This window comes from Euleptes europaea, chromosome 8 (genome assembly GCF_029931775.1).
Source record: "Euleptes europaea isolate rEulEur1 chromosome 8, rEulEur1.hap1, whole genome shotgun sequence".
NCBI lineage: Eukaryota > Metazoa > Chordata > Lepidosauria > Squamata > Sphaerodactylidae > Euleptes > Euleptes europaea.
The window spans coordinates 81,921,676-81,940,885 of NC_079319.1; the positions used below are offsets into that span (position 1 = coordinate 81,921,676).

The following is a 19,210-nucleotide window of genomic DNA, read 5'->3' on the forward strand; positions in this document are numbered from 1 at the left end:
GGTAAGCAGTGCCTACTCTATGTGTAGGTAAAGTTCTTCAAAGGCATTTATTCCTGATTGTGAGCAGTGTCGGGCAACCCTCTCATACCACAAACCCTATGTGTAGACTGCACTGGAGTTTGTAGAGCAGAGCTCAGATACCCTTTTTTTGGTGGGAAAATCAGTGGAAACAATATTAAAGAGTCTCAGAAACTGAAAAAAGTAGCTTACTATACTTTTTGCCTATCTAGGGTTGGGTGAACCCATGAGTCAATAGTGGTCAGCTCACAGTAAGGGTAATGGAAGTACACAATGAAGTTATGTAATAAATATAAATCTACAGCGGAAACTCCATTAAAATATACAGTGGAGCTTCCATTATTATCTATTAACTCATGTGATCCCCCAATCCTAGACATGATTAAAATACAGTATAGTTTGCTATAAACTATAAACAAGCCCTGAATTTTTTAGATTCCTTTTTCCAGAGCCTCAAAATCCTCATGGTTTGTTTTTTAAACAGACCTCCTGTGTTTGAGGAAGGGAAGAAAAATTCTAACTTTGGTCTAACCACATTTCTTTGGAGGAGCACAGACCCATTTGCTTCTCAGCCATTTCTCACCTCAGGCAGCAATGACAAAAGATCCTGGCTGCTGTCCTTCAGACACAACCTACCTTAAAGAGCACAGAGTTTCTCCTTCTTTGCTGTCTTTCAAAAACTAATTGGCTTTCCCCCGCTGCATTTCTCATTTCATGCAGATGGGGCAACAACTACACCAGAAAGGAAAACTCTTCTCCCTCTCGCTCACCTGTACAACAAAAACACTTTTGACTGAGATTCACTGACCATGTTAGAAACAGAGCTACCGCGCTACCCTCCCCAGACCAGCTGGTACCAAAATGAGTGCTGCTCCAAGGAAGCCTGTATTCTTGTATATTTTTTGTATGAGAACACAAAAGGTCTCACACTTTGTATGAAGTCTACATGGGCTTTTACACATTCTCAGCTTTCTCGCATCTATCTTCCTGTTTTCTCTGGGGGGGGGGGGTTTCCAGTTCTGCATGCGTTTTGCTCTCTCTGATGGTTGATTCAACATCACACCGCTCTAAATGAAGCATTTCTCCCTGCAGGTTAAATCGGCAGCTTTTTGCACTTGATAAAAATTGGTGTTATATCAAATTGACCACTAGAAGGAGCAAAACACGTGCAGAACTGACCCCTCCCCCCCCCCGGGGAAGAAATAGGAAGTTAGATGCAAGGAAACTGAGATTGCGTAAAAGCTCCATGACTGAGAATTTTTTCAGGCCTGGCAGCAGTAACACAGAACACTGCTTATACAGCACAACCATACATAGAAGAATATTAGACTATAAGGCATTCATGGGAACATACACACAGGCAAGAAAATGTGTTTTGAAGGAGGATTCTTGGAAGTAGACATTTTTAGCAAATATGGATGACAGATCAATTGTAATTTATTTTCTTTTAACACTGTATCATCATAAAGAAAACTGGTATAAATGAAAAAAATCTATTTCAAGTATCTACAGCTAAAATTTTAGGCAGTGAAAAAGCACTTCGTTGACAAGGAGTGTGGAATGATGAATGTTAATTTTCAGAAACTGCTGAATGTCTTTTTTTAGTTGCCACAAACAAATTCACATATCAGAACAAACAATACTGCTAAATAGTCTGGGGTTTTGTGTTGTTGTTGTTTTCTTTTGTTAAAACGCACTGGGGAAACAAAATAAAAGAAAAAAACCTCCCCCTTCCCCTCTGGAAATTCATATATATTTCAAAGTTTGGAAACTGAAGCAGTATTTAGAACCATAGATGAAGAAACACTGGGGCATTGGTGTAATATACACAATGCACCTCTCTCTCGCTTTTTCGTTTTAAATCTGTAATGTACATCAAATACTTTACAACAATGCATTAACAAAAGGCAAGAAACATCTTGCTGTACAGAGGAAACCCCAAATGCAACTGGAAGCCTAAATTCACAATGGATGAGGAGAGTAAACAAAGTGTGAGAAGCTGTCCCCCCCCCTTTAAGGTGTGTAAACTGCCTCATTTTCTTGTGCTTAACTCTGGACCCACTCCTGATGTCTCACTCTTCTCCCACTCCCTTCTGCCACATTCAATGTACAGCACTATTTCTCTTTAAACTCTACATACAAGGTCAACTGTAAAGCTGCCCCCCAATATATTTCTATATCTATATATAGAGAGACAAGACTATATAGATACAGAAATAGATATACAATTCCCTCCTTGATAATGATTCCCCCCCCACGCTTAATTTCCAATTATTTTTAGCTGTTGACAATATCTTAATTTTTTTCCAAACTGGTTACCCGGGCCATCCTATGGAACAGGCTTGAACAAACTAAATTTGCAGGAAAATAAAGTCTTGTGGTTTGCATGCACATGCACAGTCCCCGGAGCCTCTTTTTCGTTTGTTTGTTTGTTTGTTTGTTTGAAATCTTGCCCAAATTTCAAACCCAGGAATCTGGAGATGCTGGATAGTGGCTTGTTTCATAATTGAGCTCACTGTAGGGTCGTGCAGCGGAATAGAAGTCGACGTAGTTGCCGGTGGACTTAAGTCCCAGATGCATATTGTACTCGCTTGGGGGTGGACGGTGATGCACTTGGTCTTCAAAGAAGGACTCATCATAGTTTCTTGTTGAATTCTGAAATGGCTGATATGCTTCATAGTCTTTCCTACTGGGTTCCTGTGGAACTGGCTGTGTTGAAACCTGCCCAACAGAAGAAGAGCCTCAGCTTCTAAGTAAGATTAGGGTTGCCAACCTCCAGGTGGGGTCAGGCAGTCTCCCGGAATTATGACTGATCTCCAGACTAGGGAGAGCAGTTCCCCTGGAGAAAATGGCTGGACTCCATGGCATTATATTCAGGGGAGGCCTCTCCCCTCCCCAAACCTTGCATTGTACTCTGTTGAGGGTTCTCTTCTCCCCTAACCCAGCCCTCCCCAGGCTTTACCCCCAAATCTCCAGGAATTTCCCATCTGAGAGTTGGCAACCCTTGATAAGGGAACCAAAGGGCATGGTTATGATGGTTCCACATCAGCACTGCTTATGAGATTGGCAATATGAATACATCTGGCATCTTGAATTAATTGTACTGCTTTGCTGTTTCTTGCCAAGTGATTACTTTGCAAAATATTGTCGAAGGCTTTCACGGTCAGAGTTCATTGGTTCTTGTACGTTATCCGGGCTGTGTGACCGTGGTCTTGGTATTTTCTTTCCTGACGTTTCGCCAGCAGCTGTGATGCCTGCCACAGCTGCTGGCGAAACGTCAGGAAAGAAAATAATAAGACCATGGTCACACAGCCCGGATAACCTACAAGAACCAATGATTACTTTGCATTTGCATTTATTACTCTACCCAATAGATACTTTGGTTAAAGAGATGGCCAAAGCATTTTGAATTTATAGCTGGTTTCAACAAGAGTCCAAGGTCCCAAAATCTGAATTAAAAAGTGTTGTAAAAATGCCTTCTACCATTTTCCAGGTTGTTCTCGGATGTATATTCAAGCTTCAGCTAAAGAAGCATACATTACAAACAACCAGTAGATAGTGAGGTACTGAATAAGTGGGAATCCCAAAATCATTTGGATATCTAATGACTCTTCCCTAGTGACTGGAGTTAAGAGGTTTCCCTATTATACTGGCAGGCACCTCTAGAAATTTATCTCCCCCCCACAACCCATTCAGGTAGCAAACCAAATTGCACAGACTTTTTGCAAATGCTGAGTTGTTAAAGACCCCAGCAGAGCTGTGGAATAATTTTGATATGAGAGTGATATTTTTGAGATGTCTAATGTTAGAGATGTACAGTTCAGAGATTCAGAAGGAGGGAGTCTTTGAAATTCAAGGTGCTCATGCTGACTTTTAAAGCCCTATGTACCTGAAGGGCTGCCTACTCCTTTATGAATCTACCTGACCACTGTGATCATCTTTGGAGGCCCTGCTTTAGGTGCCCCCCCCTTCTGAGATTAGGCAGGTGGTAACCTGTGTGAAGGCCTGCTTGGTAGTGGCACCAAAACGCTGGAACTCTCTCCCTGGGGAGGTTCACCCATCCCCTTCTGCTGCCATCTCCTGCCAGCAGAGGAAGGCCTTTTTATTTTGTCCGTTGCGCCATTGGTTATTTTCTCCTCCCTCCCCAATGTTTTAGTTGCCAATTCTAATTTATTTTAGCACTGGTTTTAATTGTTTAAAAGATGTTTGTTTATTGGTTTTATTAGCTTTTAAGATGGAGACTTCATTATGTATGTTTTAATTTGTTAGCTGCCTTGAAGGCAGAAAGGTAGGGTAAACATTTTGTAAAATAAAATAAATAAGAGACAGTTGGCATGTGTACACTGGCCAGTGGTCTCACTGAACGGTGCTTACAAATCATGCATGTATATTCATCCTGTCAGCCCCTTCCTCATCCAGCAAATAACAGCTTTGAGACCTCACTGAGGAAAATAGCATGGGCATGGTGGGAATCCTCCCTTTCCCCTTTCTACCTGGCAGCTTCTATCATGAAAAACCTGTGGCACATCTCCCAATTTCTCCATCTTGTGAGCACACACAGTCCTTCCATCCTCTTCAATGTACCCCATGAACACATGAAATGGTCTCATTCTGAATCAGTTAACTTGTCCATCAGCTGATCGGTACATTAACTGAGAGCAGCTCTCTGGAATATCAGGTAGAGGTCTTTCATATCACCTGATCTTTTTTAAAAAACAAACAAACCTGGAGTTGTTAGGAATTGAACCTGGGACCTTCAGCACATTGAGAGCCAGCGTGGTGTAGTGGTTAAGAGCAGTGGTTTGAGGCGGCGGACTCTAATCTGGAGAACCAGGTTTGATTCCCCACTCCTCCACATGAACAGCGGACGCTAATCTGGTCAACTGGGTTGGTTTCCCCACTCCTACACATGAAGCCAGCTGGGTGACCTTGGGCTAGTCACAGTTCTCTTAGAGCTCTCTCAGCCCCACCTAGCTCACAGGGTTTCTGTTGTGGGGAGGGGGAGGGAAAGGGATTGTAAGCTGGTTTGATTCTTCCTTAAGTGGTAGAGAAAGTTGGCATATAAAAACCAACTCTTCTTTTACCATTGAACCACAGCGACTCACAAATTAAGTCACAAGGATCCAGCACAGGAAAGAATTATCCTCCCCTCTTTTCATACAAGTATGTTAAAACATTAACCAAAATTTCTTAACACCTTTACAGGATGGTAGTAAATATTAGAAAATAGTGACATTTACTGACATCTTAAGAATACCACAGTGCCTCACACCATTCTTGGGGGTGGTCTCCTCTCTCCCAGGGCCAGCATTTCAGGGCTCATTATTTTGTGCTGCAGCAGGAGGGGGGAGGTGAGGAAGTCCCATTTTGACGGTGGGGGGAATCTCCTCCATCATCAGAGAGTTACTATGGAATCTGAGCCGTAGAGCTTAGTTTCTGTTCTAGTTGGAAAGGCAATGAAGGCGCTCTGACAGCTTACCTGGTTGTGTTTAATATCTTCAGCAGGTGCACCATAAGAATTTCTATACAAAGTAGAGATTGCTGCATTCTGAGCTACAGAATGGAAAAAAGAAGAGCCAGGTTAGTCAACTTAATAGGTTGGCTTTGTGCACTCTAGCGAGGAGAAAGATGTTGAATCAGCAAGTAACATATACAGGGAAGGGTCATAACCCTAATTTCACCTAAGTAAAATCTGGGCAAATGCCACTTAGCTAAGTGTGCATAGCCTTGAAGACAACTTTGGAGTGAATTTCCTACCCCAATTGCACTTTTTTTCAGAAGAATGAATAGAGAAGTGATTCAACAACTTTTTCCTCTTAGGACATCATCAGTACAATTTGGATCCATCCAACTTTTCCACAGGTGAAAAAGAGAGATGGGGGGTCCCCAATGACTACAAAAGAGGTGGGGGAAACCAAATGGAACTCAACCAGAATACTGATTCCAGACCAAAGAGGTTGAGCTGAAAAATGCTAAAATTACAGATATATAAATTTTAATAAGGTACACATTCATGATAAAAACATAGGCCTCTAGCATAGGCAAAACTTTCACATTCAATGTATACAAACATGAACACCTGCGATGTACAATCTTATATTGACCAAAGTAGAATCCAAAAAAGGACCAGACGTGTTTCGGCCTAAGAAGGCCTTCCTCAGTGGTCAGTAATATAGTTATAGTTTAGCACTATAGTTTATAGTTTATATTATATCATAAAGAACAGTAAAAAATGTATAAAAGCCCTTCTAGTATAGTGAAGCTCCCTGTATGTTTATTTATTTCTTATATATTAGAACCTTGTCTCACCTTCTGTTGCATGTCGGGCTCTTAAGGATGGGTATACATCAAGCAGTGTAATAGGTCAAGTGGTCCCCAATGACTATCAAAAAAAGCTGCGTGGACTGAAGGACAGAGGCTGTAGTAAGGAGGGGGATCCAGCCCCACTGCCCAAATTACAGCTACTTACCATTTTCTTTCTATAAATACAAAAAGCATCCGGGGTACAAAACAACTCTGGAAATATATTGATTTCAACACGTGGGGTGCTTTCCCCAGCCCCGCCAGTTCATATAATGTATGAGTTCAGGTTTTTGTGTTGTTATGGAAAACACTGATTGAAAGAAACATTTTTAAATGCTTTGGAGAGACGCAGCCGCTCCTGCTAACCACATTCCTCCTCCTGAAGAACAGTTCGGCCACCATGGACAGATATGTTAGAACATTAATTGTAGAGGTTTCTCATGAACACTTATTAAAGTTTATGCATGTTTTCTAATATCTCAGGTTCACAACAGAGTTTCTGCTGTTTCAAATTGAAAAAAATAGCATTATAAAGGCATTGTGTTGGTGTGTTATTCAATATGTAAAAAGGGAGGGGTGAATCTACTCAAATGAAACACTCATGTGCAAGTGTGTTTTCGGTATGTTTTCAGTGTGCTGTGAAACACAACGGCTTCTGTCCCCACAAAAAAGTGGCACATTTATTACCCCAAAATACAGTAGCCCCGCCTCTCCTCCAGGGCTCTGAACCAACCCTTGTGATTTTGGTCACCTGCCAATCCAAGTGGTTTCCAACCAATCAGAGCCCTTAGAACTTCACTAGAGGGGAGGGGCTGAGTCAGGCTCAGCTTAGGAAGGGTGAAGAATCCCCCCCTTTAGACATGGGATTGTGGCTCTGGGTAAGAGCATCAGCTTAGCCAGGATTTTGTTTGACTTTTAGTTATGGTTTGGGGTCGGTTTAGGTAAGAAACTTATTCCAGTGAGACAAATCAGCATCCTGTTAAGGGAACAACATCCCTATCTCAGGTGTACTGGTTCTGTGTGCTAAAAGAGCAACCTTGACCATGCTGAGATCACCTGTCAGGAGAGAGGGAAATCAAACCTCCCCTCAGGGTTTATTTATATAAACTGAGTCTCAGTCACAAATTAGTTACTCTCATTGGGAAAGCTTGCAACCTATGGAGGTGAAGTGGAGAAGCAGTTCACACTGTCATGCTGAAACATTTCCACACAGGATCCTCTCCCCGTTAAATATTTTCGGATGAATAAACTTTTATTGTTTAATCTCCATCTGTGTCTTGACTGACCAGTCAATTAACTATGAAAAAATCTGTTCTGTTTAGCTCAAGAATAATTATAGTCTTTGCTTTCGAGATTTCATGACGTTTTTAAGTATGCTACAACGGCAGCCAGAGTGGTTCTGGCAAGAACCTGGAAGCAAATGCAAATACCCGAAATAGAAGACTGGAAAGAGAAACTGTTGGACTACGCCAGTATGGCCAAAACGACTTTTATGCTGAACCCCAATCACAACGAACTCACAGAACAATTTGACGAAAAGTGGGAATCATTTTATAGTTATATGACTTCCAGTTAATCAAATGATTGATAAATACCGAATAGTACTAGAATGAGTAATAGGCAATGTTTTATTCACTATGTTCTAACCATTTGTTATGTAACTTCTGGGTTTTCAAACAGTATAAAACATTTTTACTATGTAATAGGTACATATTTTGATTGATTTTCAAACTTTTACAACTACATATTTAGATATATTTTATTTTACTTGATTAATATTCATGCTTGTCATATGGTATTGTATTCGACTAAGTTTATTTTTCCATTGAATTTGCTTTATTGTTTTTGTATATCAAACGGTTTTGACCTTTCCCTTTTTTCCCTTTTGTATCCCCTTAATTATAAAATAAACTTTAAAAAAAAAGAAAAAAAGAAAAACAAGAATAATTATAGTCTTGGTCTAGCAGCTTTCCAAATAAGATACCTTGAGGGAGCACACAGTTTATATGCTGCCAACCCTGATTGGGGGCAGTTGGCAGAATCATAGGAGAGGCCAGAGTAGAGGATTGGACATTATTCATTCCAGTGGGCAGATGCCTCAGAGTCTCTCCCCCACCACCACCATACCCATTGCCATCTTTGACCCAAGAAGAAGAGTATCTTATGTGAGGGTATCTTATGCCAGCTCCTTCTGCTGAGGGAAAGTGTTTCCCCAGTGGAATGGATCTGCAGGATCTAACTCAGTCTGTCTCAGGAGGTTAAAAAAAAAAAAAGCTCAGAAAGATGAGATTTGTGTTATGCTTTATTTAACCATTTTATATTTTGTTGAGCTTCTTTCTTGTTCATGCCTTTCTTGTTCATCCCCAATGTGATATAAACATTCCATACACAAACAGAATAATTCTTCTTTCATTTTTTCTTGCTGTTCTCTTCAGGTGATATTTCATTTGCTGCAGGAATGACTTCCCCTGAACTCAGCTGGGGCAACCTGGAGAGCAAACAAGACCTGTGAACTCTGTCCTCTGTCTGAGAGCACACAGTATTATAGAGGACAAGATGACAGTTTTTTTAAAAAAAGTTTTTTTAGCGTGGCTGTCTATCTCGTCATTCATAAAGAACTGAACATATGGTAGGACAACCATGAGGCTAATGGTTGCCTGTCAATGGCTGTGCTGAGCTAAAAAGCAGTATGTACAGAGAAAGAGAGACTCTCAGGCAAAATGGAAGAGGGAAGGGATTGAATATGGCACAAAAGCCCCAATGCAGCAACAACAAAAGCCTAAACAACAAGGAAGTCCTATTTTCAAAGAGAAAGAAAACTTTAGAAAACACTGATTATATATTCAGTATTTTTAAAAGTTTTCTTTGAAAAATATATATACATACACACACGCACACACACATATGGAAAGAAACTGTGCTAATACGCTGCCTTTGCCAGTGACTGCTTAATAAATGTGCTTTTGCTGCAACTCCTACTGGATTGATCAATTCAAATATTGTAACCTTACTTTTCAGTTAAAAACACACACACTAAAGCAGGATTTTCCTCTGTGGTGCCAAATGAGATTCTAACAAGCAAGGATACTTCAGGTCTCCCTTAATCAGGACATGAATTTTAAAGACCAACAGCAGCAGCAGCAGCAGCAACAACAAAGGTATGTCTAGCAGTCCAACTGGAGTAAAACCAAGCCTTTAGCTTTGCACATCAAGTCTGCAGGCATATGCTTAAGATATTTTCAGCATGCAACGAAGGTCAAAGAGCTGCATGAGAGAAGGAATCAGGATGGGGGTTGGACACCACGGCATGCGTGAAACGGCTCTCAGCTATTCTCAAACAATGAAGGTCAACACAACATGCAATACCTTTTTAGAACAGAGGAGTCATCATTTTGCTGGTTCTTCTGAATTCTTCCAGTTCCCAGTGTATTGAAATCTGATGAGCAGGTGGAGGAGTAAGGTGTCCTACAGTGGCTTTTATGATGTTCCATCTGTTGGTCACCCTTAGGTGAAAAATCTGACGGGTTTGGCTAGGACTGCCACACAGACTGGTAACAATATGTAGCAAATAAGCAAGTATGACATCATTCTGGCTGAATGGGACACATGAAGTTGGAAACATAGAAACATGGAGCTGGAAGGGACCTCAAGGGTCATCTAGTCCAACCTCCTGCACAATGCAGGAAATTCACAACTACCTCCCCCTCACACCCCCAGTGACCCCTACTAAATTCCCAGAAGATGGCAAAAACTTCCAGAATCCCTGGGCCAAACTGGCCTGGAGGAAAATGTTTTCCTGACTCCAAAATGGCGATTGGCATTACCCTGGGCATGTAAGAAAGGGCCACAAGACCCAGGCACTGACTAATCCCTTCCTCCCCTTCCTGCCTTATACTGAGCTAGACCATTGGTTTACCAGGGTCAGTATTGTCCGCTCAGACTGGAAGCAGTTCTCCGGGATCTCAGGAAGAGGTCTTTCACATCACCTATGCAATGGCCCCTCTCCATGAGGAAGTTGAGGGGGAAACCATGTATTACCCTGGGAAGTCTGTGGTGGATCTTTTACTTTTTTTACATGAACTGCAGCTTGGGGAGGCTTCCACTTTGACTGGAACAGGGAAGGTATTTAGCTTTTCTTTTCGTTCCGTTGCTCTAACTTACTCAAGCTGCTGTTGGCTCAGCCCAGAGGAGAATATATTCATGATAAAGGCACTATTATTTCCCCCCTCCACCAGTGCAGAAGGAACAGTAACTCACAGTCCACTTGGCCAATAAAATCAACCCACTTTCTCCCTCCACCCCTCAGGCTGCATTTAGTAACAAGAACAGAGTGAGCCTCCTAACATAACGGGGAGCCTTCGTACGGCAGGACAGAGATGCTTTGGAGAACTGATTCTTGATTCTCAGCCGTTTTAAAGAAATACTAGTTATCATTGATCCGGACATCTGCAGATCTGCAAGGATTACATGGAATTAGATTTTATATCACGTACTACAATTTCTGTTACTATTTGTTTCCCTCCTACTTGCCATCAGGAATCTTCCCCCCATTACTCTCTTTCCTTGTATCGGCAACCTGGAAATAAAGTGTCTGTTGCCCCCTTTTTACCTGATTACATGCAATCCCTTCTTAATGCTACTCCCCCAAATAACTTGTGGGGGAAGTGGGGGGGGGGCTCCTATCCGCAGAGAGAGCAGGTCTCCTTAACAATAATTCTGGAAGCAGCAGAAGCAGCAGAGGGCAAGCCACACTCCTCAATAGTCTTTTTAATACAGGAAAAATGAGTAGCTTCAATTGCATAATTGGAACTGTACAGGATGGATGAAACCATCCACCCCATTTCTAGCTCTGCACCACCTTCTTTTTAGGCTTTACGTTGGTGTAGACAGTGCTAGAATGAGGATATTGTGCTTGTAGTCAGGAACAGAAGGCAAGTTGAGAGAGTGCTGCATAGTTGAAACCCAGCAGCACTCAAGCAGACAAGGAGAATGACATCAAGCAGAGGCCAGTGGGGTTGGTCACCCAGCTCTAGAGGCATGGTTTTCAGCCCTCCTAAATTAAAAGATTGGTCAGGGAACCTAAAGAATCCAAGACCTCTTAGAATCCTCACATTAGAGGATCATGTCCCATTTCCCCCACTGAAATCCTCACATTTATCCAACTCTGTCCTGCCCCCATGGGCTGCTGGCAACGGAAGGGATGAGGAGATAAAGAAGGCATCTAAAACAGGCAAGACATTCCCTCACGTGGGGCTCTGTGTGGGACCTTTGTCTCCCTTCCTTCCTAGCTTACCACAACATTTCAATAGAGCTTTTGACAGGGTTCCCCATGATTTTCTGGCAGGTAAGCTGGAGTACTGCAGGCTAGACTCTAGGGTTGTTAAGTGGATAGGAAACTGATCAAAGAACCACACCCAAAGAGTAGTTCTCAATGGCATTTCATCTGATTGGAGGAAGGTGTCCAGTGGAGTGCCACAGGGCTCGGTTCTGGGCCCAGTATTTTCAGTATTTTTATAAATAATCTGGATGAGTGGGTGGAGAGACCTCATTAAATTTGCAGATGACACCAAATTGGGAGGAGTAGCAAAAACCCCAGAAGATAAAGATAGAATTAAACGAGATCTGAACGCAGTGGGAAAATGAGCAGGTGTGAACAAGTTGCAATTCAACAAGGACAAGTGCAGAGTTCTACATCCAGGTAACAAAAATGAGAAAAATGCAACTGGATGGGAGATACACTTCTGAGTAACATTTTGTGTGAACAAGATTTAGGGCTGGACTGTAAACAGAATATGAGGAGTCGGTGTGATGCAGTGGCAAAAAAGGCTAATGCGGTCTTGGGATAAATCAACAGAGGCATAACATCCTCAAGGGTGATCAGGGGTCTAGAGACCAAGCACTATGAGGAAAGGCTGAGGGACTTGGGAATATTCACTTGCTCTCTTTAAATATTTGAAGGACTGTCACTCAGAGGAGGGCAGGGAGCTGTTCCTGTTGTCAGCAGAAGATCATAGGACTCACAATAATGGGTATAAATTGCAGGCAAAAAGATATTGGCTGGATTTTAGAAAAATAAATTTTTTACAGTACGAGTAGTTCATCAGTAGAGTTGGCTGCCTAGGGAGGTGGTGAGCTCCCCATCTCTGGCAGTCTTTAAGCAAAGGCTGGACAAGCACTTGTCAGGGATGCTCTAGGCTGATCGTGCATTGAGCAGGGGGTTGGACTAGATGGCATGCATGGCCCGAATACCAGGCATGCAGTGGCAAATCTCCTCTGCACATATCTTGCCTTGAAACCCCTACGTGGTCACCATAAGTCAGATGTGACTTTACAGCAAAACAAACAAAACCTTTGAATAAAATTAGCTGCGTCTGAAAGTGTGTTTAGGAAAGAGAAGCTCTTAACTAGGTAAGATGTGCCAACTGAGAAGAGAGAAAAATTAGACTGCTGAAGGATAAAACAAAGTTGTGATAATAAGGGGGGGGGACAAAATCCAGGTGGTTGGAGTACTGCTCTGATGTTTGGTCTGCCAGTTATTCCTATTCATGCCAAGAGGGATACTATAAGTTACTAAATATCGCTGGACAGGGAAGGAATATCAAAACTGAAGTGGTTAGTACAAGTCACACGTACACTCTTCTGTTTAGAAAAAAAAGTATTTTGAAAGCTTTTTTTAATGTATGAAAAAAACATTAGGAGCAAGCATCATTCCTGTATGAAGCTTTATTACTAAATTAAACATTGTGCTCCAGGGACTGAAATTGTAATTTCCTACCTACTCCAGCAACACTTTATAGCTCACACCTCCAACACAGACCTGTGTTAATTAAATACACAAAAAGAAAGGATGGCAAGTTGTAAAAATGGCACATAGAAGGAATTTCTGTGGCCACCTCAAGGTCAGACCAAATGGCACCATAACGATAAACAATACAAATGCATGTACATTGGAGAGGAAGATCTTTTATGATGTTCAGAGCCTGTAATGTGTATCTTCAATAGACAGGGAGAGCAATTTTGCCACATGTTGTTTTATGTTCTGTCAATCATGTTTTGTGTGAGATACACACTTGTTGTCTCACCTGTCATTGTATCTTTCCTAGAAGTGTGTTCTCCTTTATTTCCATGGTAAGTAGCATTTGTTCCAGTTGATTCGTAGTCTGTTTTTCTTTCTTTTAAGCTAATCATTTCCCGAGGTGAGGCTGGGGCACTTGCTACAAAAGAGGAACATGTTCAAGTTTTTTAACCTCCCATCAAATTTGTGTAAAATCTGCCTCTAGTGAACACACACACAAAGAGGAGTTGGAAGGAAATGCTGTTGTTATCAGCTATTTAAAGAATCACATACTAAATAGCACCATCATCTATTTTCACAGAAGGATTGAACACGTCTCAGAGCTGAAGCAATAACAGGTCACTCAATGGGTGTTGGACTATATCTGCGGAGACCCAAGTTAGGTCCAAAGTCCTGCTCACTTTGAGACTCACCATGTATGATGTTGAGCATACCATTCTCTCCCGGCCTAACCTACCACAAAGTGTTGTTGTTCTGAAGCATGTATGCCACCAGAACTCCCTGGAGGATTGGTAGGATAAATATGTAAATAAATAAATTCAAATGCCTATATCCAACCACACTTTCTAAAGAGTCCTGAAGTTTTTTAAAGAAGGGAAAGCAATTTCTGCTGATTCTTCCCACTTTGTCCCCATGTTAATACACACACACATGAAGCTGCCTTATACTGAATCAGACCATTGGTCCATCAATGTCGATATTGTCTACTCAGACTGGCAGTGCCTCTCCAGGGTTTCAGGTAGAGGTCTTGAAGGGCTGTTCAATATTTTTGAAGGTCAGCTGTGTCCCTCCCCTCCTGAAAAAAATTCAGGAGTCAATGGGCTGCAGTGGAAGAAATCATTGACGCCTCTGAAAAAACCAAGTCTTCCCTAGCACTTTGCTAACTTGCCCCTGGCTATTCAATTCAATCACCTCAATCCAGAGGAGGAGCATGGCAGCTCTCCCTGCAAAGCTTTACTTTACATCATCACAGAAGATCAGCGAAGGGCATCAAAAATGGCTGGGAGGCAGAAAAGTCAGTCTGACTTCTAATTTGGCTAGTCATTTAGGATGAGTGTGGAGTTTATCTGTCAATGAGTGGAGTGCTGAATCATCAGAGGGGATTCCAAATATGCTCAAACATGTGCTTTGTGTAATTTGTCATTGTGAGTTGGAGGCATGTATCATCCCATCCTACTCAGCAAAGTTTGATGACTTCTTTCAACTTAAGTCGTTCTTCTGCTGCAAGTTGGAAGACCTCTCAGGAAAAAAATAACCTGTGCTGATATAGTATAGACTGGAGATGAGGGCAGCACGAGGCTCAAAATAACTTCAAAATACAAATAAGCCTTAGCCAATTTAAAGAAACATTTCATTCATCAAAAAAACTAAAGAACAAACAAACTAAGGAACCTCTTAAAGAGAGAAATATGTGTTAAATCACACCAATATGCCTCGCAGGGCTTTACTTTACAAACTAAGGAACCTCTTAAAGAGAGAAATATGTGTTAAATCACACCAATATGCCTCGCAGGGCTTAAGCAGGGTTAAGCCCTGTGAGGCATATTGGTGTGATTTAACACATATTTCTCTCTTTAAGAGGTTCCTTAATTTGTTTGTTCTTTAGTTTTTTTGATGAATGAAATATTTCTTTAAATTGGCTAAGGCTTATTTGTATTTTGAAGTTATTTTGAGCCTCGTGCTGCCCTCATCTCCAGCAAGTTGGAAGAAGGCTCCTTATGCTGGATCAAGGCTTCAGATGTTGGTCAACAAGGTGCACTAGGGTTATTTCTGTCTGGTTGGTTTGGAACAGAACTAAATGAGTGTTGTGGCCCATGGCCTGCCACAGTTAATGCAAGTGTAACATAAATCCCTTTAAAGGATATAATGTAATTCCAAAAAGGCTCATATTTGCAAAATTAGATGATAACATTCAATGGAATCAGGACTTAAATGATGCACCCAGGACCATCTGTGTACACAGTGTTGTCTTCAGGGAGATACAGAGTTTAGATTCCCAGTACCATGTAACACCATTTTCTTCAAAACAGTAGCCCTTTTCAATCATTACATCTGACCTTGTGTACATGATGAATTTACAACATATGATCCTCCAGGGATCTGAGACTGAAAATCCATTTTGTGAAAGAGAAAAAGCAATAATGTGTAATAGGATTGTCGTGTGTGGTGTGTTCCTCTGGTACATGTGCTCACAGCACCATGAACACAATGACTGAAAAGGGCTACTGAGATTACCTTAAGTACTTAATGGAGAAGTATGTTATCTTTAATGCATAACAGTGTATGGGGATAATGTACACATGGCAGCTGTTGAAAGCGGGGGGCTCTGAGTTTAATTCTGGAGCTTTCTCTCTGGGGCCACTCTATTCCATGCATACTAGTCTGTGCGGATCAAAACAATTGGACGGGTTTTACCTGAACGATTGTTGGGAGACATGCGCACTGGAGAGATGGAGGGTGTGCGTGACGAAGAGTACGGTCTTTGCCGATCCCTCTCTATTGTTGAAGACGAGGCTACAAAGTGATATTGTGACCATCCATCCTGCAAAAGTCCAACACACAGTGAGAATGGCAAAAAAAGCAAACAACCTAAGGTGTACTACATATGTTACCTCAAGAATATCTTTATGTGTTCCAAGCATTCAAAATGCTGTCTCTTACTGAATCATCTGTTTTTCATTAATAGGGCCACTGTCCCACATTCTTCAGTACTCCCCTGCTAATGAGATATTTTTCCTTATTTATTTGTTTGTTTGTTTATTGGATTTATAACCCGCCCTCTATCCCGGCCAAAGCCAGGCTCAGGGTGGCTAACATCAATGATATATCATAAAATACAACAAAACAATTTGATACAATAATTAATTTAAAATCAACAATTCCAAGCTAAAACAACATCGGTTTTGACAGATCCCACAGGGCCTTAGTCTCCTCTGAGAGGGAGTTCCACCAGGCAGGGGGCCAGGGCTGAAAAAGTCCTGGCCCCAGTTGAGGACAGCCGGACACTTCTCAGGCCAGGTTCAGCTTTTTCAACTATGAATGCTTTCTTTATTATAGGTTGATCAGCCTGCTGTGGATGAGCAAAGGTTGATGTTGCACATTCTAACCGAGCTCACACACAAAGGCCCATCAGTTGTATGTTAAAACTGCCTCTTGCACAGGCAGCCCATTCCTGACCTCAAAGGACGAAAGTTGCATTGCAGCACTACCCTTAGATTCTTGCTGGGCCTTCCTATTCCTATTCCCTATTGTTTTCCATAATAGAGCCTCGTGCTGTGTATTCTCTGTAGCCTTTACTATTTAAAAAACCGGCAAAAGGCTTTTTAAAGCCTTTCGGTGGCCGGGAAACAGGTTTGGAGGCGCCACCACGGCGCCTCGGACACTCCATCCCTGGCTGCCGAAAGGTGAGGAATGGGCTGTTAGAATCCTAGAAAAGGCCATTACCAAATGTCTAAAAATATGAGTTACCATCAGCAAGTATACCATTTTCCATATATGATGAACATTATATTCTCGCCCTAATTATCCCCCTTTTATTCTGTGCCTGCTTTTGTAGTTTTCTGCATGTAATGATTTATTATTTATTTACAAATAATAAAATGTTCTTGCTAAATTAAAATCTATGCATTCTGTTATGGCTGAAAACTTGGGGAGGGTGATCTAACCAAATTTTGGGTCTCACTAACAGAAACAGAAATATTAAGTACTTGTTTAAATATCCCCTCCTAAAAATAATGAGACTTAATTTTGCATCAATCATGCCTTAATTTGATTTCTTCAGTATTGATCTGTATTTTGGGAACTGAAAATACTTGCTTACAAATTATTTACATATGTATAATGTTAGTTAGGTGTCGCATAGCTGAAGTACACGATCTGCATGTGTTCCTTTTACCCTGTGCGGATGCATTTCAAACACAAAAAGTAAAAATTTCTTTGAACTAAATTCTAACCACTTGTACACTTCAGACACGCAATCTAATCTGTATGTCTCTAGGCAGCTGAGAGTCAGATGAGAAATTGCAGGGAAGAAAAATTGATAGCCAACACAGAGCAGTGGGGAAAAAAATATAAGGGCTAGTTAATCCCGACTACTAATGATAACACGTTTTTTTTAAAAACCCAATAATTACTCTTTAGGAAACAGACAATCTTGAATCCATGTCCTTCAAGTTCTAGGACAAAAGGCAATGCAAAAAACTGATACGTTATTTTCAGCTACTAGGGATGTGCTTGTAATTAATCAAAACTCAAACTGAAAATGCCCCATTTATGAATGTACTTCTTATGACCTCATTAACTGAAGTTGCTGTGTGAGAGAGCAGTGCTTGTGGGTGTGAGCGTTTGAGGACTGCTGGAGAGGGGTTTCTGATGGGTTCTGATGGGTTCTGTGAGTCTAGTTTGTTGCTGATTGAGGAGGGTCTGCTTGCCTGGCCCCGCCCTCTACTGTTGCTGTGGCTGTTGAGAGGTGGGGGCTGTGAGCCTTTGAACCATCAGGCTCCTCCTTGCCAGAGGGCTCTTGGCTTGTGGCTCTTAGCCTGGGGATCAGGCCTGGAGACCCTGTAAGTACCTAAGAAGTCCTTACATTCTTGTGTGTGTTATCCCTTTTGGCCTCAATAGACATTTGATCAGTTCTGTAAGTTTCAGGCTAGATCAACACACCAAGGAAATTCTAGGGCAAAGGAATCCATCTGGAAGGAGGCTCAAGGGCCACTTCCAGTCACCTGCAGGGAGTGAGCCATGTTTGTTTTCCTCCCTGAGGACAAAATGGACTTCACTTATCAGAGGTGTAAGTTGACAGGGCTCTAAGAGGAGAAGGTTCAGAGCCTGGAGGAAAGGATGACTAGAAGGGGACGGTTTCATTAACTGAAGCCATGAGGACCTGCATAGGGATGGTGAGACCAGTTAAAGGGACAACAGAGTGGTTGAATTCCCTAATGAGCCACCTCTGACAGCTACAGCATGAGCCCAAAGACATGGAACAAGACGGCACTCAGTGCCATTGGAACTCAGGAATTGATTCCAGGCCCTTGCGGTGGCAACAGAGATGGAAACACTGCCAGAGAAAGAAACCAGAAACACAGAAAGACAGAGGGAGGAAGGAAGGGGATATGCAGAAATGGCAGTGGAAGGAAAAGGAAAGTCTTGGTCATCGGTGACTTTTTGCTGAAGGGTATGGAGCATCATGTGTCCAGGCCTGGCCCTAGAGGTATGTTGCTTGCCAGGGGCAAAGATTAAAGATATTGTAAACCAGATGCCCAAACTGATCCAACGTACAGATCATTTCCCATTTGTGATGGTCCATGTGGGAACAAATGGTCGTGAACACCATCACATGCTTACAGATAGGTAATTTATTTGCGGCACTTAGCCAGTCAAAACATGATAAAACGGAAAGCATGGACCTATAGATTCTTACAATCAAAAAATTACAGTCCGAGTCTTAAAACATTTTTAAAACATTTAAAAAAAGAATCACAGCTGAGACACATCTGTCAATTGCGCTGTTCTAAGGCGACGAATTTTCATTGCTGCTAAACAAAATTTCGCAACCTGAAGAGTGGTCGAAGGATTACCCCCTTGTAGGAGCATCTCAAACCTTTCACCTGCCCTGTCAGGTCTCAATCTCGATAAGAGGGACTCAATAAACTTCGAACGGGGTAATGTATAGAAATTGCAGTTCAGGAGGGCATGCTCAACAGTTTCTAAGTCCCCTGATTTGCAGGGGCAGAATCTCTCTTCCCAAGGTGTCTTCTTATATTTCCCCTCAAGGAAAGCAGATGGTAAGGCTGCACATCTGGCCAGGGTAAAGGC

At 41.8% G+C, this 19,210-nt stretch overlaps 1 protein-coding gene across 1 annotated transcript in view; it reads right to left on the bottom strand.

Annotated features, from left to right (window-relative positions):
* Positions 1 to 2,459: 2,459 nt before the first annotated feature.
* The window catches only part of CTNND2 (catenin delta 2), a 509,931-nt gene continuing 493,180 nt past the window's right edge, over positions 2,460 to 19,210 (bottom strand). The window contains exons 18-21 of the mRNA XM_056854116.1: positions 15,812 to 15,938; positions 13,404 to 13,535; positions 5,498 to 5,571; positions 2,460 to 2,739 (exon numbers count right to left, since the gene is read on the bottom strand). Of these exons, the coding sequence (XP_056710094.1) occupies positions 2,479 to 2,739; positions 5,498 to 5,571; positions 13,404 to 13,535; positions 15,812 to 15,938 (594 nt within the window). The 3' untranslated portion in view covers positions 2,460 to 2,478. The remainder of the gene's footprint in view (positions 2,740 to 5,497; positions 5,572 to 13,403; positions 13,536 to 15,811; positions 15,939 to 19,210) is intronic.